We start from the raw sequence: 23,963 nt of genomic DNA on the forward strand, positions 1-23,963 counted from the left end.
AAATATATAATAAAAACGTTGAAACACAGGTGCTTAGTAGGAAGGTAACTGGAATAAAGAAGCTGAACCACGACAAAGTAAAATCATTTTTAATACAAAATGATGGTGAGTGCTTTCTCAGTGGTAACCATTGCTTCATCAGACAGTTCATTCAGACAGCAACAGCACTTAAATACTTTAATTCATTACGAGAACAACCAATCCTACCACTCAAAGTTAATTCAGCACTCAGCAATCAATTACTATGGTTACGTTTTGCCCTTAGTTAATTGCTGAAGTCAGAAAAACTGTTTAAAAACCACATGCACAAAATGTAAAGACAAGAACGTGGATAAATATAAATAAAATACATAAGTCGGTGAATAAATACATATACTCATGTTCCCCATTTAGTAACTAGTTATGTGCATAGATATAAGCATAAAAATATATATAAAAATGTATATAAAAGTATAAGCAATGCACACTCAACTTCATGAATACATACATTCTGCCTAATAAATGCACATGTTGTCCACCTAGTAAATACAAATGCTTTAATACGTACATCTCAACAAATGCTTGTCTTTAATGATATCTATACTAGAAGCAGCTCAAGAAATACTGCCATATTGATCCAAAGCCCTGCGTGTGTTTATGTAGTCTTCTCCTGTTAAAATAGTATTACTATTTCTTATTTTATTTTAACCTTCTAGATTTTAGCACTGACTACAATGGAACACTATCATTCAAACCCAAAGCACTATGTGTTCCTAAATGCAAAATCCATTTTACTTCCATATTTTCAGTAATATTGACATGTCCCCCATCCTATTGCTGACATTCTGAATGTGTAAAACCTGAAACAAAAATGTATGGTCATCCCCCTTATCCAATGTATGCTTAGCCAAAGTACTATACAGTTGCCCTTTTCTAGTGCAGTAAAGGTGATCCCTTATCCATTCCCTAAGGTGACTGTTAGTTTTGCCAACATATAAATGGAAACATTGTGCAGTGAGCTACATACACTACATTCTTAGTATTGCAATCAGCAGAATTCCTTAGCTCCCATAGACGCCCTGTTTCAGGGTGCTTAAAACACCTTGATTTGTCTATATAAATGCACTGTGTACATTTTCCACATCTGTGGGTACCATTCACTGTGCTATCCATCAGAGCAAGTGTCCTTGGATAGCAAAGCTGCTGTTTCAGATTTTTCTTATTTGTAATTGCAAAATGTGGTTGTCCACCTACTATGTTGGTAGTATCCTCATCTACTAACAACATATGCCAATTTTGTCGTATGATGGTTTCAAACCTTTTCACATACCTTGTATATGGTAAAACCATCGGAATCTATGGTAATACACTATTCCTAATACCTACCCTGTCACTACCTACTCTATCAAAGTAGTAGGGCTTAGCTTTACCTATCCTTTCTTTGTATACATTATGGTACACCTGATCAATTTCATGTTCACTATACCCCCTATTAATGAAACCTGTTCTTAGCTTAGTTATCTCATTTCTATACACTTCCTCTTGACAACATAGGCAAGGTGTTCTCATTGCCTGACCTCTGATTATGTTAGGAAAAATCTTGGGGTTATGCATCCTGTTTCTGTGTAGAAAAGATGGTCGTATGGAGCTGTTGCCGTTCACCTCTGAAATTTTCAAAGTTCGATCATATGGTCAGTCAAAGAAAACTTTATTGTCATTCAGAACTACATAGCAGTGTAGCTGAACAAAATTACAGTGATTCATTCTCAATGCAGGAAACAGCTGCACATACAGATAGAGAAAAATTAATAAAATATCACAGAAGAAATTTAATAAGTAGCAATTTGTAAGTAAAGTAGGACAGCAGTGACCCACACCCATCCCAGAGCAGGAGACAAGGAAGTCAAGGAACAATATGAAGGTAATATTGTCAAAGTAAAATTGAAACAATAGCATCATATCTATGATTAGACTGAATTATTGCACAGTTTTTATATTGCACTTTACAGTACTTCAGTGTGTAGGTGAGCCACATTAGTATTGCACTTAGTTATTGCACATCCATAAAATAAGCCCCTTGATAGGCTAGTTATGTAACAGATGTCATGGTTCATTTTTCCAAAGAGTTTAACAGTCTAACGGAGAGCAGAAAGAAAGTGTTTTTTAGTCTGGTGGTCTTACATTGCAGGCTTCTGTATCTCCTGCCAGAGGATAGGCGAGTGCACAGACCATTGGTGGATGTGTTGGATCGCTGGAAATCTTTTTGACCCTGTCTATGCACCAGCATTTGTGTAGATCTTCCAGAGGAGTAAGGGAGGTGCCAATGATTCTTTTTGCTGCCCTTACAACTCTCTTGAGAGCCTTGTGATCCTGATTATTACAGCTCCCATTCCAGTCTGCAATCCTGTTGGTCAGGACACTTTCAGTGGTGCCCCTATAAAAGGTCTGAAGTATGGAGCTTGGTAATTTTGCCTTCCTAAGTTTCCTTAGAAAGTTCAAGCATTGCTGAGCTTTTTTGACTGTGCTGGATACATGGACTGACCAGGATAAGTTCTCCACGAGATGAAGATCCAAGAACTTTGTACTCTGACATTCGAACTGTGAAACGTTTGATAATTTAATAGGGACCCGCACTTGGACACACCTTACTGATGATCTCCAGTCGGGGGTTGGTGATTTGTACGTGTGAAATATTTTATTGAAGGAAACAGGCATTGGCCTAGTTTCCTCAGAGGTGGGATGATACCCCGGCACACCCACTGCACATATGTCCCTAGACTGCATGGGTGCCTGCAAGGGAATTGGACTCTAGGTCTTTGCTTCCTATCAGCAGGATAACAAAATGCCTCACTCTCCTCGCTAGTAATGTACAAGTTTCACAGTTACTAGATGTGATAGACAAGAAGCCTCTGTGGTCATTAAATGGTCAGCTGTGGGAAGCCAAAAAAAAAAATGGTCATACTGCAGAGAAAATTTTCCTGGTCCCATTTGCCAGGTGTTTCATAAGGGTTCTTCAGTTGCCGCTTAAGGTTCATTGGTCTTCGAGCATGGACACTGCTCCATCTGATGGCAGTGACACAGTTCACTAATGTAATCTACTATGGTGGCTTATTCGAGAAATCTGTCTAAAGTCATTCCTTTTATTACCCTCTCAAGTGTGATGAGTCACCACAAATGCTTCTGTCCTAGGCTGGGGGAGGGGCATTGTTTAGGGAATGTGGTCCAGAGGGCTTGGCCAGAGGAAGGAAGGCTTTCCTGCCCTCAGTATACTGAAGGGTGAGAACAGTCCTTCTGACAATTGCAGGCTCTACTTGACTTCCTTCCTCAGGGTGTCATTGCCATCCATTGTGACAGCATGGCAGTGATTTTCTATCCTTGTGTTTGGAGGCTATGAGGTTATAGGAATGCACAGTGACTTGTCACTTTCTGATACGAAGACATATTTGCAACCAGGTCAACTTTCTAGTGTAGAAACTAAGATGATGTTTTCCATTCGCTGTTGAGTGGTTCTCAGACTGTGGGGGATCCCATCTTCTGCCATTATGGGAAAAGCCCTACTGTGATATCTTTGTATCTTGGACATACACCAAATGCAGCAGCTGTTCTCCCTCTGTCACCTAGAGGGGCAGACTTCTCAGAACACTGTAGTCCAGCAGTGGTCTTGTTTTCCCAGTGCTTTTCCCCTTACAATGAAAAGTTTACGTAAACCTAGAAAGTGTAAGGCAAGAGTCAATTTTATAGCTCTTTACTGGCTTAATTTCTAGAAAAAAAACACTTCTCAGATCCTTGAAGGGTTTGTTATCCTGTCTCTGTTGACTAACTTCCTGATTTCTCCAGTTTCTCTAATACTCATTACCCTGCTTACTCACCCATGGTGGTCTAGATACTCACAGCTGTTTAAAAGCCCTCTACCAGCAAGTTTTAAGGAAGTAAATGGATGAATCTTTCAGTCTGGATCACTATCCATCATATCAGCCCATTCTCTACCTCAGTTCAAATAGTCTTGCTGTTTTTGGCAGACTTTTTTGATTAGCTATTTCACTTTCAAAGCACATCTGGCAGCCAGTTTTGACTTTCACCAGGATCTTCACTCTCTCAGTGGTTTCTTTAAAAAAAATATCTTCTTAAGAGGTGCATTCCTGTTATGACCTTGTTTTAGATAACTTCTGCCTTGGGTATGAATTTAATGTTTGAAAAACTAACGCTGCCTCCATTTGTAACCATCAGCCAGACATGATATTGTGACCTTGTCTTGGAAAACTCTCTCTATAGTAGCAGTTGTAATCAGAATTGGTTTTCAGAACTTCAAGCCATTTCTTGTAACCCCCATGTGTTATGTTTTATCAGAATCGTGTGTTTTTATGTACTAACCCCCTTTTCATGACCAAAGCAACCACAGAAATTGGCCATACCCAGTCTTTTAACATACCAGTATTTTCCACAGTGCTGCAACAAAGGGAATGTTTGTCACACTATCTCTACCACCAGGTAAGGTTTTACCTTACCAGAACTAAAGTTACTACACAGGATAATTAGCTTTTTGCATCCTTTGCTACAGAGCAGTGTCAGGGAGTGTTCAAAGTATTATTCAGTGGCGTACCTAGCATATTTGACACCTACAGCAGAAATGTATTTTTAACACACACCCCCGTGGAGATTTTTGTCTAACACCTCCTACTCTGTGGCAATTGTTTTTATTAATAATCATCTAATGTAACAAAGTAATGGCCAACAAGGATCAAGCTAGGAGCACTCATCAAAGGCTCCGCCATCTTATAGGAAGGCTTGACCCAAACAAATAACTAGCGCCAGAATCATGGACTAAAGCTAAATGTCAGAAATGCATTATTGTCTCCTTTGAAAAGTTGAGTATGACATTGACATCACAGCTGTAAGAGCTTACGCAGTTGTTCTGGATTTGGTAACTTATATGGACAGTTGGCCTCAAATTCTGTTAGGAACAGATCAAGATGATGCAAACTTCGGGACATTATGCAAAATCAGGAACAGTTTCAACTTGGTTTTACAAATACAGCACCCAGAGAGAGAGAGAGAGAGAGACTAAAGATTGCAGCATATTTCATGCAAATGCACACTAGTCATGTAAAGGCAGACTATAAACTAAACAAACAATATGAGAGTAACTTGCAGACCAAACATATTAGGCAAATACAGGAACATTCTTAAAACTGGGAAAAGTTTCAAATGTGTTTTATACAGCGTTCCAGTTTATTTCACACAAATTCACACTAGCCATTAATGCCAGACTGTAAACTGAGCAGCATTATTTCATCAACAACACCTCTAACCACCCCTTCCCCAGAAAAAAAAAAGCTTAAATATTCCATTTCATTTTGACAAGTGCGTACTGGCCAGCCCTTAATACCACACTTTAAGCTGAGCAAATGAGGATAAATTCCCATAGCATAGCTACTCCTTACCCCAAAATGTTCAGTTTCACACAAATGCACACTAGCCAGTCTTTAAAATAATATGAAAATGACAACATTACTGCCAGTCTCCCCAAAAAAGCATAAATATTCAAATGTATTCACACAAATGCACCTTAAGGGTGGAGTTTAAAACTGGTCAAGTGAAAATGGCAAGTTGCATTCATCCACAGCAGAGCTGCCCCCCCCCCCCCCCAAACAAGGAAAATATTCCAGTTTATTAACACAAATATTCACTTGCCAGCATTAACGGCTGGATTTAGGCTGAGCAAGTGAAGGGACTACAGCTCAGCTGGCAGCCCCCCACCCCACCAAAACAAAAAGGCAGAAGAGTACAGTGAAAGGAAAACAAAAACATAAATGTCCAATTTCAAAATATGTAAACAAATGCATACACACACACACACACACACACACACACACACACACACACACACACACACACACACACACACACACACACACATATGCACACTCTCTCTCACCTAGCCACCATTTCTCTCCCTATCTCAAAAAATAAGAAAGGAAAACTGATTATATTCACGTAAAAAAAAAAAAAAAAAAAAAGCAATGCTTACTTCAGTTTGGTAGTTCACAATGCTCTGGTTGATTCATTTGCTGTGATTAATCCAGTTCACTAGGTTCAGTTAAACAAAAAAAGTTTCTACTGCAGAACTCTCTACTGTATTGTTGCACTACTGTACAACAAGAAGGCTGCTGTTAATTTTAAAAATAACCGCGGTCCTCTCCAGTCTTGTCTGTAGATCCTTCTGAGTTTCCTCCAATCCTGTACCACTTTTCATGCATGGATAAACGAACGCACACTAGAGGAAGAAACATAAAGTGTTTACTTCAAAGCGGGATCATGGTCAAATGGGGCCTTAGGCAAGGTAATGGATCAGCCCCCCCCCCCCCACACACACACACACACAGAGCATCACCCAACAGCTATTCCAGTGTTCCATTATTTGGCTATTCCTCCCCTGTTACCATAAACACCGTTAAAACCTCTCAGTGTATATACTGTTTTTTTTCTTTACTTCTGAAGTGATTGCAGATACTTCAATTTAATCTTTAAAACTTTTATTTCAAATTTTATAGCACAAACACTGTTAGACATTTGCTAAAACAAGCAATACAGTCTCAGAATGAAAACAGACTTAGAATTAACAGTAAACTTCTTTGCTCTTGAAACTCACATTCATTGAAACTGCACTGAAACCCAAATTCAAAGGAAATGCATCTGACCAGAGTCGATAGAATTTACCTTTAGGCTGTTTTCAAACCATAGGCTCCTTGCACACATTTTTAGGGCCATGCATACATGCATGGGTTCTTTGATTCACCTTATTGACTGTATTAAAATGTATGCCGTGTATAATACAGCACCACTTGTTAAGAGTGTGTTTTAAATTTGTAGTTTTGAACATTATTCAAGTAAGCAATGAAACAAAACATATGACCCAATAATGACAAAACTGCCTATTTCTGAACATTTCAACCATAAAAAGCCACCCAGACTTCTGTCGTTACAATCCACCAGTATCCGTCAATATGCACAGTCTCTGTAGAAGTAATAGTCATCTGAATAATTCCATGTTAAAGATTTGTAATTAATCAAAAGGTTGCTGCTAGCAAACTACTTTATATTTAAGTCTTTCATCTACAAATTCAGTGCCTGCTGCCCTTGAAGAATAAATTGTCCATGTTATATTAAAAAAAATGGGTAAGCTGGTAAAATTGCAATAGGGAATGGCTAGCAAACTGACAACAGATTCAAAGTTACTAGGTATCTCATTCAAAGGAGGATGCACTCAATGCAGCACCCCCACCCCCTCACCTTTAACATACTGTACAGTATCAGCAATCCATTGACATGCTGTGGGACTAGAACCCACAGTCTTCTGCAGCAAAAGCAAGTATGCTAACTGTTGTGTTATGACCATTTGCTAAACAAAACACTTGAACATTTAAAATAGACTTATGAGCAGAAGTAAACATCTCTTCCCTTGAACCTCATATTTCATTGAAAATATACTGACTCCATATGCTGAAGCTCACAATTTATTGAAAATGCACTGAAACTCAGTTTGGTTGTTAGTGTAGAGGATTCAGGCTCTTGTTTCCTGTAACCAAAGTACAGGGTTTGAGACTGAGGAATTTAACTAACTTGACATCCTGTTAAAGTCATAAATAAATAGCATTAAAAATTACCTTATATGCCTTCAGTCAGGAACAACGCAGGATGTGCAAACAGAAATTTTTATTTACAGCGCTGGGAGACGATCTTCATAGCAGTTGTTAAATCAGTCTCTCTGAACAAAGAAAAACTGCATTTTTATACACTTTTCTTATCAAATCAGTCATTACTAACTTTTACGTTTACAATAACTGCAGCAAGTAAATAACTTTGAAAATGTCTCATTCCCTCATGATTCTTGCCTCAAACTTCACATGAATGTTTTAAACCTTCTCTAGCAACAAAACACTCCTAGCCTGGAGGAGTCAGGCTAACAAATTCCTTTTACAGTAGCTACCATGCCTCTGTTCCCACAACACTTATTTTTTCCTTGTTACATATTAAAATAATGCAGTTAAAACAGAGCAGTAACTTCAGCTTATAAAGCTGCATTTTTCCACAGCCATGCATACAAATTATATTTGATTTTTAACAGTCATAGCATCATTAATGAAACTGAAATGAATATACATTTTAATAAGCTGATCTTATCCCATAACAATCCCTAACTAGGGCATTTTACACTCACTCACACACACCTTTCCAACAGAGGGCTAGCAGCACTGGACAGCACTACCTTAATCTTTAGAGGAGTTGCGGCAGGTGTTGAATTTAAATTCCGCTCTCTGAATGCAGAACAGGAGTAAGTAAGCAAACAGGGTACGTGGATTGACGGATGCAAACAGGAAAAACTCCCTCTCTTCCTTCCTTAAAGAATCCGGCTTTGGTTTACACGTGAATGCACCCCCTTATTGTTTGTACCCAGGACAGACTACACCCTCCGGCCCCGCATTAGTACACCTCTGTTCAAATGGTTTTTAGACTGTATTAACTTCTTTTAAAATAAAAATATTAAAATCCTACCAAATGTACTAAAAGCTAATTCTGTTAGATCTGTAGCTATATTTTCCCGGATTTTTTTTTTTTTTTTTTTTTTTTATATTTGTGTGAATGCAGTGCACACTTCTTTGTGTATCATTTTAAGATACTGGAAGCTGGGTGGATTCTCTGGCTTGACCTTCAGGTCAAACATTTTTCATGGTATTCTGTCATGATGGTACTAAAGAGAAGAAGCTGAGGATTTTCTGCCAGCTGTTGAAATGTGTGGACTGGAACACACAAAATGCTAATGTTGTTTACTTCCCATAATGGCTGCCACTTGGAAGGCTAGGGTTCTGGCTTCGACAAGAACCCTGTTGATTACAGGAGCAGTACATAAATAAAGATGTTGTGGACAGATGTTCTTAATACCACATGTGTGTCGATGTCCAGGTGGCAGGGTATCTGCCTAGCCTAGAGGGGAAAGGGTGAAATGCTCTGGACATTTAGTCAGATGTTGGGCATTTTGCAGACATTACAAAAGTTAGTATGACTACAATAGTGAGGGCGGCCACGGTGGTGCAGCGGTTAGCGTTGCCGCCTCACAGCAAGAGGTTCTCCGGTTCGCTCCCTGGCTGGGGTGCCTTCTGTGCGGAGTCTGCATGTCCTCCCTGTGGTAGCGTGGGTTTCCTCTGGGTGCTCCGGCTTCCTCCCACATCCCAAAGACATGCTGTTTAGGTGGATTGGACACTCTAAATTGGCCCTAGGCATGAGTGCGCCTTCTGAGGAAGGTTGGGCGCCGGGCTGGTGGCAACTCAACACTGTAAAACTCCACTGCCAATCATGAGCGGACATGTGATCTGCTAAAGCCAAAAGAAGAAGAAGAAAAGTGTGACTACAATAGTGAACATTATTGACCATGTACAATTGGGAGAAGTTCCTGCATAGCTGTACTTCATTACATGTTTATTGTTTTTTGTTGCGTTTTACCAGATTTTTTTTTTTTTGTGTTTCATCTTACTTTTTGTTTGCTTAATGATTATGTTTACTGTTCTTTTTTTGTAAAGTTCAAGACTGAGGAATAGTTCATGGATACTGATTGAAAGATTGCTATTTTCTGTCATTTGCATTGATTAGTAGTTGAGTTGTCTGTCATTTGGCATGGATAGCTGTCTTCTCTCTGACTGTTGATGTTCTGCTGTGTGTGTGTTGGGGAAGTTTTGGTGGCATTTCCCTTTAAGGCTGCTGCTAGATGAGTGTGTGTTTAGAGTATTTTCAGCTTTTTTCAAATTTTAAGCATTTGCATTTTTTTTGAAGTGAGTGACATTTTAGATTTTTTCTGAAATCACATTTTTTATAAATATGTTACTGGGTTGTAGTATGTGTGTGTGTGTGTGTGTGTGTGTGTGTGTGTGTGTGTGTGTGTGTGTGTGTGTGTGTGTGTGTGTCTGTCTGTTTCTGTTTGCTTCTCTCTTTTTTCCCCTCTCCTGCTCTCCCCTGATAATTACCAGTAATGAGCAGGGATATTTTAGATAAACATCTTTGCTAGAACACTGAGTTGGCAGTTCTAATTTAGTTGGTGCAACTCTTACATTCCTATTGTATAATGATGATTTTTCTACTTCATTTGTCTTCTGTTAGGAGCACAGACACCTTCTGTCATGCATTACATGTAATAGTACAGTTAGGGTGCACTGTATAATAGAACTGGAGAAGACAGTTTTACAACTGACTGTTTTACTGTTGCAGTAACTGAATAGAAAAATGGTTTGTATAGTCATGCGGCTAAAAGCTGGACAACTAAGATGTAGAATTTCATAGCATAAGCTTGGGAGGCTTGAGTTTGCAACCATATCCTAGTCAGATGTTTACAAACGCATTCTTTCAACTGAAATCAGCAAGAATAATTGACCACATGAGTCTTCAGAAGGAAATCCATTTTGTTGCGTTTTGCGGTGGAGTGAGGTCCATTTGCCCAGAGGCACTAGGAAGATTTACTGGTGGACCCTATGATGAAGTGTGGAGTTTTGGCTTTTTCCAGATCATCAAACTTTAAGCAAGTTGAGCAGTTCTGCTGTCTTATTTAGCTGCAGTTCTGTTATGTTTGGCTAACTTGCAGTTTTAACCAGTTAATTGTAATGTGTTAAGGGATTAGGTTGGGAACAGTACTGCAATTTATATCATTTCTTCTGGTTAAATTAAAGAACAGGACCTCATCCAGAATGGTCAAAGTATGTTGTAAAGGCAGGGACAGTTAGTGTTGTTTTTTTCTTTTACAGTAAAATTAGATGCACCAACAAATGCATTGAAGGCCTCCAGCTGAGACAGTTGTTTTAAATCTTGTATATATTGATATAAAAATGTTAGTTCTTATTTGACACTCTAACCCAAGACTTCTAGCTTGCAATGCTCGTGTTACAGCCTCTGGACTAACAAGAGCCTTTAGCCAATTTGATGTAAAAGCTTTTTTCCTTTCGGCTAGTGTTAAATCTTATAAACACGAAAGAAAATATTGGCTTTTCTCTGGCAAGTAATTCCAAGAGTCTAGCATTACATACTGGTGTCATTTGTCTGTGGACCAACAGTAGCCCCTAGGCAAGGGTATTCTCTGCAAAGCATTTTTTTTTAATCCAGCCTGGAACCCCCCTAGCATAGTGATAATGTCAAATTACATGAGAACCTCATAGAACTGTAGATGCAGAGTTAAGCCATTACAGCCCACACATCTGTTTATTTCCAAGTGAATGCTTTTGAAATGAGCTTCTCTTACCTGCTTCGGCTGTTGTATTTTGTAGGCGATGGGAGTGTCATATTTTACAATTTGCTGCTGTGCATTAGTATGGTGTACTGCCAAAGCTTTCCTATATAGTGTTAAAAGATCCTTAAACATTTGTACTGTATGTGAAGAGGTTTTTGAACTTGATGTTCTCCGACTGGAAAAAAAAAGTAGTAACTGTAGTTTTAGTGCATATATATTGAGCCGTTTTAGAGTTTCATTGTGAAGGCTGCCTGAAGGTATTGTGTGCATGTGTGTGTGTGTATTTGTATGTTATGCACATGTATGAAACATATGTTTTGCACACACACACACACACACACACACACATATATATATGTGTGTGTGTGTGTATGTATATCTATATAAATGTGTGTGTGTTGACACTAGCTTTGGTAGACATCTGTTTAGTTTTCAAAAGTTGATCGACTACTCAGATAGTCAGCAGGTATGTGAGATCGTACATTTCTTAGGGTTAGGAAATATGCTTTTCCCCCAACATTGGCGATCTTGGAGTTAGTAATTAACATGTGGTATGGAGTAGAGTGTGCCCCCTAATTAACATGTGACATGGAGTGGAGTGTGCCCCCCCCCCGAAATAATGTTTTTAATATAATTTTTAATTTTATTTTTGCATATGCCAAGGCTGTTGCTTGGCACGTGCACTGTAGCATGATAACATTTATAATGTCATTGTTTTCTGAGCAAAGTTGTACCCATTAACATTTAGGTGTTTCGACCAAACATCAGTGCACTTATATATACACGTGTGTGTGTGTGTGTGTGTGTGTGTGTGTGTGTGTGTGTGTGTGTGTGTGTGTGTGTGTATGTATATATATATATATATATATATATATATATATATATATATGTGTGTGTATAAAATGTAGGATTTACTTTGTCAGTAAGATTTCTTGCTATGCAATGCTGTCTGTTGAGCTTCTGGATCATTTTAAAGTCCTGCATATTCTAAAGTTTCAGTTAAACATTTCGTTTGTTTTTCAGGAGTTACTCCAGTTGACGGCACTCCAAGCCATCCCTATGCTGAATGTTATCCTGTTGTTCTTAATGGTACAATGGTAGGATGGGTAGAGAAGGACCTGGCTCCTAGTGTTGTCAGTTCCCTGCGAAAATTCAAGGTTAATGTTATTAGCATTGCTTATCTGTTTTGATGAAGAATGGAACATGCTGTGTGTGCTGGGTTGCACTTTAAAAGTAATTCTTCATGTTACCTTAAAAGTGTGCATTTTGCTTATTTGAAAAGCCTATGAGTTTTGGTGCTAAAATATAGAACATGCTGTCCTTATTTATATCACAGTGATAAGAGAAAGATGGTTTAGTTCAAGTGGAGCTTGAATCTTGGACCTACAGTGTGCTATTCCTATGTCTGATCAAGAGATAGCTTTTTCTACATAGACAGTCATCACTAAAAGCAATCTTGGGTGTTGACTAGTACCTCTACGGTATTACATTGAGTTGAAATGGCTCCGCATAAAATGACCTTTGGGTCAGTAGCCTAGTAATCTCCTATGATCCTATAATAAACTTTTGCTTTTTCTCTGGTTGTTTTTCCTTTCCTGTGCTTGCAGCCATTGAATCCCACTGTCCATAACTTATTCATTCAACTCCCCTTCTTCTTGGAATCCAAGAGGACAGCAAGAGGGAGAGCTTTGGATAAAAGCTGTCATCCTGCAGTGAACTGAAAATTTTTACTAGGTCAGTAGCTGTTCCCTTGACATCTTTATTTATACACCAGTGAAGTGGGGCATACATGCTTGCATGGCTGGGTGAAATACCTTGGTCTCCTTGGCATTTCAGAGCACACATCTTCACCCATGTGCTGCCTTATTTCAACACCTGGTCTCCACTGGTGGACCAGATCAGACCACCTCCGCCAATCATTACTGTCTCCTCCCGGCAAGGTTGTTCTAGTAGACAGTGAGTTTATGTGTTTTGTGATTTGCATCAGGGCTTTATCTCTCCATACATTAGCCAGTTACTCACAGATCCCCACTTGTTTTGTCTTTTTTAACTTCCTCTGAAAAATATCAGACTTCATGAAAAAAAAATGTTTGCTGAAAAAAAAATGTTTGGCTGAAAAGTGGATGTCTAATATGAGTTACATAATTCTTTGGTAGTGGTTATTCTGTACGTTGTTGGCAGTATAGTATTTCCTTACATTGGTGGTTTCTGGTTGCTACTTCTGCAGTTATGAAAAAGGTATTATAAATATTCTGATATGCAATGTCTTTTAATTCATTTATCTTCAGTACTGTTGAGTACTTGGTAAGAAGCAATTTTTTTTCATTTTATTTGTGGTCGTTTTACTGTGACAGGTACTAAGACAGAGGAAGGTTCCACAATGGACAGAGATTGTCCTCATACCCATGACTGGAAAAGCTAGCCTGTATCCAGGCTTGTTCATTTTTACCAACCCTTGTAGGATGGTACGACCAGTCAGAAACTTGGCACTGGGGAAAGAAGAACTAATTGGCACAATGGAGCAGGTGAGTATTCATGACTTTATTTGACTCAGTTATTTTCTGCAAGTTTTGTTGCAAAGTTTTAATTTCTTGTGAAGTTGTCTTTTAAAAGATATACATTGAGAAAGTGGGTGTCTGGCTTTGTGATTTACACAATGAGATTGATGGAAGTCATGGAACATGCATGACTGATTAACCTTCCAATTGGTGTTAATCAGGACAGATTTTTCTTTCTACTGTGATTTTAATGAAATAAAAAAAACAGACATTAAATTCCATCATATGATGATATGCTTTTCATGTCAAGACAACAATAGAGTTAGGGCAGTGATTTCCTAAATGGTTAATAAAACAACAAAAGTTCAAACATTTTTTCTGAGATGCTAGAGATTTCATGTGGCTTTAGTAAAATGTTTGAATCTTTGCTATTTCATTATTTTATAAGATAAAAGTTGTATAAATCTAAGTAAATAGTTGACCTTTCTGTAATGTCAGGTTTTATTTAAATGCCATCATACATGCATGCACGCACACACAAGCACAAATAACAATATAATTAGAGCAGTGATTTCATAAATGGTTAATAAAAAACAAAGGTTCAAACAGTTTTTCTGAGATGGTAGAGACTTCGTGTGGTTTTAATAAAGTGCTTGAACCTCTGTTGTTTCATTATTTTATAATATAATATAATATAGTTGTATAATTCTTTAAGTAAATAGTTGGCCTTTTTGTAATTTCAGGTTTTATTTAAGCATGCACGAATGCTCACACACACACACACACTTTACAAACTGTAGCAGGACCAGCCTCTACAGAATAATTCTGATGTTTTTGTCTTTTAAATGTAGGTGGCTCATTCAACTTTCAGATTTTGTTGTGCTAATGGCTGGTTTAAATCCATATTCTAGGAACTGCAGCCAGCCTTGTTCATTTTCCAGCATGATTTTTATTTTTTATATTTTTTATTTTCCCCTTTTTACCTAGTTAATAATGTTGGTATCTTTTGTGTGTTGGTTGCATCTGTGGGCCTCAAACATTTGGTGGTAGTGTTGCATTTAAGGTTAAGGCTTGTTTTCATTTTAATTCTCAGCTGTCAGATACTGAACTCTTATCAGATTTAATATGGTAAATGGTCCTATGGGAGGTAACCTTTTTACTTGTTTTATACATTAGAGAGTGCTAGTACTGATTTAAAAGGCATGCTTTGTGCTGTGGTAATTTTGCATTTGAAACTGGCCTAGGTGATTCCTCTTTGGTGAGAAAAGGGGCTACTGCTGATGTTTCTGTCTTGAGTTACTGTTTATTAACTTGAGACCTTCCTAATGCTAGAAAATGTGCATATTTGTGCTGTTACTGAAACCTGGTTCCAGAACAGCGATAGCAAACTCTCCTTACCTAGCTTCTCTACCTGTCAGTCATTTAGGCCTGCATGTGGTGTCATGTTGGTCTTTAGCCACACCAGGGCAGTGACTTTGAACAGCTTCATGTATATTAGCAGTAAACAAGACTTAACACCTCCTGACCATCTACAGAATGCCATCCACAGCAACCTAAGATTATGAAACATATCTTAATAAACTATAGAGTTCTTTTGCATTAAACCAAACACCAGAGGACTTTGACTACCCCTTTATAAATAATCATACCTGCTTCTCTACAGTTTAATTTCCTCAGCCGTTCCTGAACTTTGTGCATAAATACTTTATCCATAAATAGCACCCTCCCCAACTAGCGGCACCAGCATACTCAGTCTTGTCATTACAAAATTAAGCCTTGTCTGCTCCTTACACATTGTCATACCCTCACTGGTCAGTTCAGATCATCATGTTGTTTTATTCATCGAGCAGTCCAGCAACAACCCAGAAGTCTTCCGGTACTTTTGCAAGCTCAATTTCCTTGTGCTGGATTATGATTTGAGATGATTCATAGGTTACTAGGCTAACGACCACTAGAGCCTTACATGCCTAGCTGCACATCCCAACTCATTTGGAAACCAAGTATCATGGGAGTCTGTATGGGGGAGGAGCATGTCAGTAGGGTTGTAACTAAGGGATTTGTTGTGCGAGGTGTTAGAATAATGCTTTTCTTATTGATGGTCTCTGTCCATAAGGGACATTCAGCAGTGACCTGCACCTTGATGACTCTTTAGGAAAAAACCTCTGCATATACCCAAAGTTTTATATACTCCCATGTCAGCTCTTGCATAGAGGTGTGTTTTCTTCTTTGTCACAAATACAGTGCCACGTTTAGAAACAAACCAGCTTGGTGGAATTCAATTATAAACAAACTCAACAATGAAAAAAAAAAATATATAACCCTAAAAAACAGACCAAATGCACAGTAATTTATAAATAACATTAGAAGGGTTAAGAAATAACTCTGGAACAGAATTAATTTCTCCAGAGCTACTGAAAGTTGCCACTTCTGCAGAGGATAACCACAAGATATTGTAACCAATTACTTCCTATATGAGCATACTTGTCAGGAAATCTGAATTGTTACTTAACCTGTAAGAGCATATACTTCTCTGTATTGGACAGTTAATAAATCCACAAGGAAAGTAGAGTAATATTGCTGGAATTGAATTCATCCTCAAGTCTTGGGGTGAGTACCTTCACAAGGTGGACCATGTTTTTCACAAAATCTCACCAAGACGACACTGATATGTAGACTGTATTTTATATAGCATATATCATGGACAGAAGTAGGTTAAAAAATAAAAAGATAGCTGAGCTCACAAGACGCAGAGCAAAGACATGCCCAGTCATGGGAGACACACTGGTGCCAGGACTGGAAAAAAATGACAGTGCAGAATCCACAAGACACGGAAACATTGTCCACAAAAATCACAAAAATGATGGGCCAAAAAGAGCCATAAAGATGATAGAGTGGACTGAAGCCCAGAATTTCCAGACAGAAGCTATACAAAATTATTGAGAGAACTCAGATGAAAAAACAGTACTTGCACAAGAAAAACTGTCAGAAGCATCATGTAAAATTGTGTGTTCATTAATACAACAGATTTATGAAAAAAATATATAGGCCAAGAAACCTTGGACCATTTGGAAAAAGTTACTGAGGAAATGTGAAAATATAAAGAACAACATCTAGAGATTTTTGAAAGGTATAAAAAAGAAATATGGACATGGGAAAGAAAGAGAGATGTAATGTGGTGCAATATTTATGCAAAGGAGAAAGCCAGATTAATCAGTACACAAAAGCAGCCCCAAAGGTATGGCAATGACATCCAGATATGGAAAATTACATAATACAGAAAAATAAGATCACAAAGAGGGAACGTACAACAGAATGTTAGCAGGGTAGAAAAAAAATAGAATCTGAAGTTATGGAATACCTGTGAAGTGAAGGGTTCAGTGTAGAAAGTCTAACACAGGTCATATCACAGCATGATGGAACAAGAGTCCCACAAGTAAGGAGAAACAGGAGGAGCAGGAGACATCTGAAGAAATATGGACATGGGGGAAAAAAAAGAGATTCAGTGTGCTGCAGTGTTTATGTAAAGGAAGCAAAACTAACCAATACAAAATGAGCAGCGCCAAAGATATTTGAAGAGAAATATAGGCAAAGGCATCCGGACATGGAAAATTTTTCAATGCAAAAAATAAGAAAACAAGGAGGAAAAGAGGATTAGTAATGGAGAAGTTAAAGAAATAAAAACTGAGGATGTTATATAGTCTAATCTCACCTACATTCTTACCCGTGGGTTTGGCTCCGACTTGGCCATACTCTAGCTCGAAGTCTTCAGTTGGCTCGTGGCTAAGGGCTATCCCATGCTGCAATGCGCCTATCCCCAGATCTCATTTGCCGCATACAGCTTGGACGTGGTCTCGCTCTTGGCCGTGGCTAAGTACACTTTTTCTACTTATTTTTCAACTTAGTAGCTCCAAAAGCTATTTTCATAGCTAGTGTGTGTGTGTTTTGCTTCTGACCAGTTCAGTTGAACTTTTCTTGGTATCCCATTTCCCTTGGTGTTTACGGGCTAGGCCCGTTTCAGTTAGAGGACCTAGTCCTCCCCTGTTTTTTGTTTCTTGTTGTGCAGTAGGTTGATCCCTTCTGTTAGCGGGTTCTTTGTTGTGTGACTGTTTGTTGTTCCCTTTTTTCCTGGGCTAGGCCCGTTTAACTTAGAGGACCTAGTCCTTCCTGTGGTTATCCCGCGGTCTCTAGGCCGTTTAAGTTAGGGGCTCTAGTTTCCCACGCTCTGTTTGGTTTCTGTGGTGAAGGTGCCCCTACTGTTTTCCCGTGTGTGTGTGTGTCTTGCCTTTAACATGTCTAAGGATTCTAAAGAGCACAGGCCTTCGGGCTTTAAAAAGTGTGTCAAGTGTAACAACAAGATGCCTTTGACGGATGGGCACTCTCTGTGCAAGTATTGCTTGGGGGCTATTCATTTACAAGAATCCTGCTTGTTCAGTCATGCTTTCAGCCCACGCGTGCTGCAAGAGAGGAAGAACAAGCTAATGTTAAGGGGATTGCTGAAACCTTCCTTTGAAGAGGATTTGGAGAGGTCTTCCAGTTCCAGGTCCTCTCCTTCCAAACCAGACAAAAAGACAGGCAAAAAATCTTCTAAGAAATGCTCTCTGGCTCCGTCAGTCTCCTTGCAGCCGCCGGAGAAAATCATTAGTACTACAGTTGCTTCTTCGGCTCCACTGGCTTCGGGGCCGACAGAAGACAGTGCATCGATGATGTCAACATCGGCTCCCGGTTTATTGGAGCCGGTGACAGATTTGTCAGTTTGGAGCCGGTCTCCAGTTTTTCGACCGGTTTCTCCGACTCATAGGTCTCCCTCTATAGGGAGATCCAGATCCCCTACCATGTCCTGTAGGACACTTTCCAATGACTATGTCGATAGATTGGTTAGGAAACTGCTCCAGTCATCGGTGCTGGTTAAATTGCTTTTGGTTCTGGCCCAGTCGGCTCCGGAGCCCGTCCTCACTTCATCTTTGGTTGTTCCTCCTCCGGACCTTTCTTCGGAGCCAGAGCTATGATGCCTTGAGGTCAGTTCCAGTAGCCCCTTCTGGCATCTCTGCTTCGATCTCCGCTCCAATCCTGTCGGCGCTGTCCATGGGGTCCAGGATTCACAGTTCGCTGGTCGGAGCCGAGAGGGAGGTATCGGGCCGATCTTCTTCGGCTCCGAGCCTTCCTCTCGGCGTTTCGGCTCGGGTGAGTGTGGACCCGACATCGGCTTCAGACCTTATTTCCTCGGCTCCGAGGGTGTCTTCTGAGCTGGGGGGATCTGCTTTCGAGGTCGTGAGGAGTATGCTGGCCAGGTTGTCAGCTGCATCTTATGGCACCGACACTCTTCCCCCCTCCAGCACCGATAGTATCAGATCACCCTCTGTCTAGGGACAGCGAAGACCTAAGGCCTCAGGATACCTCCATGAGTGTTCCCCAGCTTTCTGAGGCCTCCCCGGATTTTTTACCTGAGGAGCCACCCAGAAAGAGTGTGTGCAAGAGGAAGCACATTGACTCCCAAGATGAGTCTCTCACGTCTGACACTAACCTTGAGGAGTCAGAGGGGTCCCCCAAGTCATCTTCTGACGATATCTCTTTTTCAGATATCTTGGAAATACTGAGACAAAGAGGCAACTGGCCATCTAAAGCCCCTTATGAGGAGGAGTCGGTGTTCTTGAAGGCCTTTGGGTTGCAACCCTCCACCTCTTGGGTTTCTCCCCCGTTTGCAGAGCTCCTGGACCTCGTTTGTCGAAAGGTGTGGGAAACTCCAGACACTGTGGAACCGGTCCCTAGGAGACCCAACAAGTTTTTGTCTGCTCCCCCTGATAAAGAATTTCTTACAAAAGGCATTCCAGTAGATGCCATGGTGTTGGCAGCAGCCACCAAGAAGGAACTTGCAGAAACTTCATCTACCATTCATCCCCCTAACAAGGAGTCCAGGGCTATGGACAGATATGGGAAGCATGTGTTCTCTTCAGCGGCCTTTACACTGCGGTCGCTGAACTGTTTATCGCATTTTACACGGCTGCAGAGAGATCTCCTAAAGGAGTTGGGAGATTCTCTACAGGGTAACGTTTCTGATGCTGTGGCTCAGAAAGTCAGTGCTCAGATGTCTACCTTTAATTCTATTACCAACTCCTCCGATGGAGCGAGCAGGGCTGCGGGTTCTGGAGTCTCTGCACCTGTTTGTGAAGGCTTTCAAGTCTACCTTCACCAATGCGCCCTTTGATGGTTCATCCTTATTTGGAACCAAGGTGAAGGACACTCTTACTAGGTACGAGCAGGAAGGAAAAACCCTGTCTGCCGTGGGAGTCCATTTTTCCATGCATTCTAGACCTTATCCCAAGGGCCAGAAAGGAGGGAAAATGTGGTTCAGAAAATCACAGAGGTTTTTTCACGATGCACAGAGTGATTCCCCCTCCAGAGGCAGGGAAGGGGGTGGAAATTCAGATAGACGCCGCCCTAGAGGCAGAGGAGTCCCGTGTAACCAGGGGGACCGTGATTCCTTTTGTGGTTCTCCCTACCAGCGCTCCTGAGAGGAGGCCCAACTGTGCATTTCTGGAGCCAGTCGGAGGTCGCATTTCAGACATCACCCAAGGCAGTGGGTATTACAGGTAATCTTCAGAGGTTGTCCAAACAAAAGAATCCCAGATGTCCCACCCAGTCAGGAGCCATCCAGCCCGTCCCCTTAGACCAAGTAGGATTAGGGACTTACTCCAGATTCTTTTTGGTCCCGAAAAGAACAAGGGACCTGAGACCCATTTTGGATCTCAGCTGTTTGAACCTTCATGTAGAGAAGTCCAAGTTCCGCATGGTCATGTTACAGTCAATTCTCAAAGATGTGGATGTGCTTCATCGACCTCAAGGATGCTTACTACCATATAAAAATGGACAGGGCATCTAAAAGTCACCTACGCCTCTGGCTGGGAGCCAGGCATTTTCAGTTTCGCACCCTGCCCTTTGGTCTCACCAAATGCATGGCAGTGGTAACGGCTCACTTGAGACGTCTGAGATTCCAAGTGTTTATGTACCTGGACGACTGGCTCCTGTCTGCCACCACCAGGCATCTACTGCTACAGACCAGGGGCGTCACTATTGCACTGTGCCAAAGTCTGGGAATTACCTAGAATTGGGAAAAGTCTGCATTGTTGCCCAGACACTGTGATCATGAGGGTTTTCCTGCCAGAAGAGAGAATTCAGGTTTTACAGTAGTAGGTCTACGCTCTACTACCACTGAAGAAGGTCAAGGCAAAAGTGGTCCTCAAGTTGTTAGGGACCATGGCTGCCATGATTATGCTAGCTCCTCTTGCAAGACATGACATGAGGCTTCTTCAGTGGCTACTTTTTTCCCAATGGTCTCTTCAGCATCTCCCACTCTCCCATCTTATTGTAATAACCGACAGGTGCAAGCAGGATCTGCGCTGGTGGCTTCAGACCAGCAATCTCAATGTGGGTATGCCTTTCGTTTTTCCTTCTCTAATTGCCACTGTGACCACAGATGCCTCCCAGATCAGGTGGGGGGGCATTATCTTGGCAGGACTGTCGATCCATTTGCATATCAGTGTCTTAGAGATGAGAGCGGTGCTGTTAGCGTTGCAAGCACTTCAGAGCTTTCTTCCTCATGGGACAATTGCAATCCACTCAGACAACATGTCAGTGGTCTGGTATCTGCACAGATAGGGAGGAACCAGGTTGTATCCCCTTTGCAGAGAGGCACTTCGAGTGTGGCAGTGGGCAGTATCTTCCCGGCACTTTGTAGTGGCAACGCACATACCGGGGAAGTCCAACATGATTGCCGACAGGCTGAGCAGAGTTATTCTGATGCCTCATGAGTGGTCCCTGAGCGAACAAGTGGTGGAACGGATTTTCCGCGGATGGGTTCAGCCTTGCTGCGATCTATTTGCTAGCCCCCTCAATGCCAAATGCAGCAGCTACTTCATCCTTATTCCCCCAAAGGGGGAGGCACCCAGGGATGCTCTAGTTCATGATTGGCCCTCCGGTCTTCTCTATGCCTTCCCTCCAATTCCCCTGATAACGAAGGTTATTCAGAAAGCACAGTCCTTGGGAAGCAAAATTATCCTGATTGCACCACACTGGCCTCGTCAGATCTGGTTTCCTTTTCTTCACCCTTATCTAATGGACGATCTGTGGATTCTGGTCCCAGAGCCAGATCTGTTGACTCATATGTCAGGGCAGTTCCACCCCTCCATTCAGACCCTCAGGTTGACAGCATGGCTGCTCCAATTCCGTTCCTAGTCAGGCTTCATGATTTTTCACCGGAGGTGGTTCATATTCTGTCTTCCTCCCACAAGCCTTCTACTAGGAAGATTTATTCCAGTAAGTGGAAGAGATTCCTCCATTTGGCCTCATGAAAGGCAGATTGATCCCTATACAGCTCCGATCTCATCAGTTTTAGAGTTTCTTTCTCAACTGTTTAGCCAGGGATCAGCTGCGGCAACTATCAAAATGCAGTTGGCAGCCATTTCTACTTTTCATGTTGCTAATGAACCCAATCTAATGGCGCACATACTTTTTAGGGCCTTTCTGAAAGGGACTATGCTACTTCGACCTCCAGTCTTTGATCCTGTAATGCCATGGAACCTTAATTTTGTGTTACAGCAGCTTACCTCCTTTGAGCCGGGGCAACCTGTGACATTAAATTTTTGTCTTGGAAGACAGTCTTTTGATAGCCATCACTGGTCTCTGAACTCCAAGCTTTACTTGGTATTTCGCATGGATAGGGTTCTGCTAAGACCTAATCCTTCCTTTATGCCTAAGGCTGCTTCGGTGGTCAACCTCAACCAGTCCATCGAGCTGCCTGTGTTTTTTCCTGAATTCTCTAAGAAGGCAGAATTTAAGTTTCATCAGCTAGATGTCCACAGACAACTGCTTTTCTATTTACATAGAACAAAAGATATTAGGAAATCTGATCAACTCTTTGTCACGTTTTCAGACAATAGACTAGGGACTTCAGTTTCTAAAGTAACTCTGTCCAGATGGATTTGTAGCTGCATTTCCTTCATCTATACTTCAAATGGCAAGGAATTACCCTTTAAAGTAAAGGCTCATTCTACACATTCGGTGTCTACTTCTACTGCCTTTCAGGCTAGGATGTCCATGGATAATATTTGGGCTGCAGCCACTTGGGGATCTCCTCACACCTTTATTAGTCACTACAAATTGGATCTGGTATCAAGGGGCTGATCCTCATTTGGTTCCACTGTGCTCAGGATTATTTTCCAGTGAGCCGCCCAAGGTCTAGGTGCTAGGGACACTGTCCCACAGGTAAGAATGTAGGCAAGATTGGACTACATAACATCAAGAAGTTATGTCATCACCATAACGTTCAATGTATGTAGTCCATCTCGCCTCACATTCTTACTAACCCACCCACCTACCCCCTCCTGGAGGACCTAGAGGTCGAGTCTCTGTTTTCAGCACTCCTTCTTGATGTGTTGAGTTGGTTCTTCCTCTCAGTGTGTTTGTGTGTGTGTATGTGACCTCGCAGCAAACAAGATGTGGGGATAGGCACATCGCAGCATGGGATACCTCTTAGCCACAAGCCATTTGAAGACTTCGAGCTAGAGTATGGCTGAGATGGAGCCAAGGTTTGGCTCCGAACCCACGGGTAAGAATGTGAGGCGAGATGGACTACATACATCGAACGTTATGGTGAGTACATAACTTCTTGTTATGGATTACCTGTGACGTGAAGGAGTTAGTATAGAAAATCTAATTCTAATAACATCACAGCAGGATAGAGCAGTGGATCCCCTAATTAAGAAAAAAAACAGTGGAGCGGGAAATATCTGATCAGTTGCCATATGAAGATACTTTGGAGCTTTCCACAGGAAACCAGTACAAAAGTTCAGTTGGAGTTGCACAGCAAGAGAAGGAACAGAAAACTGTGCAACACACTGACACAGTCAGTGTTGTGGAGAGATACGCCAGTGAGTTCCCATATGAAAGCATAACTGATGACACAGGATGAAACTGAAGAGAATGTGGCACAGAAGGGTGCTCTGGAACTTTCTGTAGAATACCTACAGGAATTGGAGAACAAAGAATGCACCGTCAGTTTAAAAGAAAATGATCAAAGATAAGAGTTATTTGATTTATAAGAGATGGACAGACATATTAAGATCAATGAAAGAAATAGGCTACAAAGTTAAAAGATTGATAAAACAAATGGACAGAGTTATTAGGACTGTTCAGAGAGATTCATACGATATCTTCTTCTTGTTCTT

At 40.9% G+C, this 23,963-nt stretch overlaps 1 protein-coding gene across 1 annotated transcript in view; it reads left to right on the forward strand.

Moving 5' to 3' along the window:
- The window catches only part of POLR1B (RNA polymerase I subunit B), a 498,537-nt gene that overhangs the window by 307,486 nt on the left and 167,088 nt on the right, over window positions 1–23,963 (forward strand). The window contains exons 10-11 of the mRNA XM_044057995.1: window positions 12,269–12,402; window positions 13,600–13,770. Coding sequence (XP_043913930.1) covers window positions 12,269–12,402; window positions 13,600–13,770 — 305 coding nt within the window. The remainder of the gene's footprint in view (window positions 1–12,268; window positions 12,403–13,599; window positions 13,771–23,963) is intronic.

This window comes from Protopterus annectens, chromosome 1.part2 (genome assembly GCF_019279795.1).
Source record: "Protopterus annectens isolate FY-2018-M chromosome 1.part2, PAN1.0, whole genome shotgun sequence".
In the NCBI taxonomy this organism is placed as follows: Eukaryota; Metazoa; Chordata; order Ceratodontiformes; family Protopteridae; genus Protopterus; species Protopterus annectens.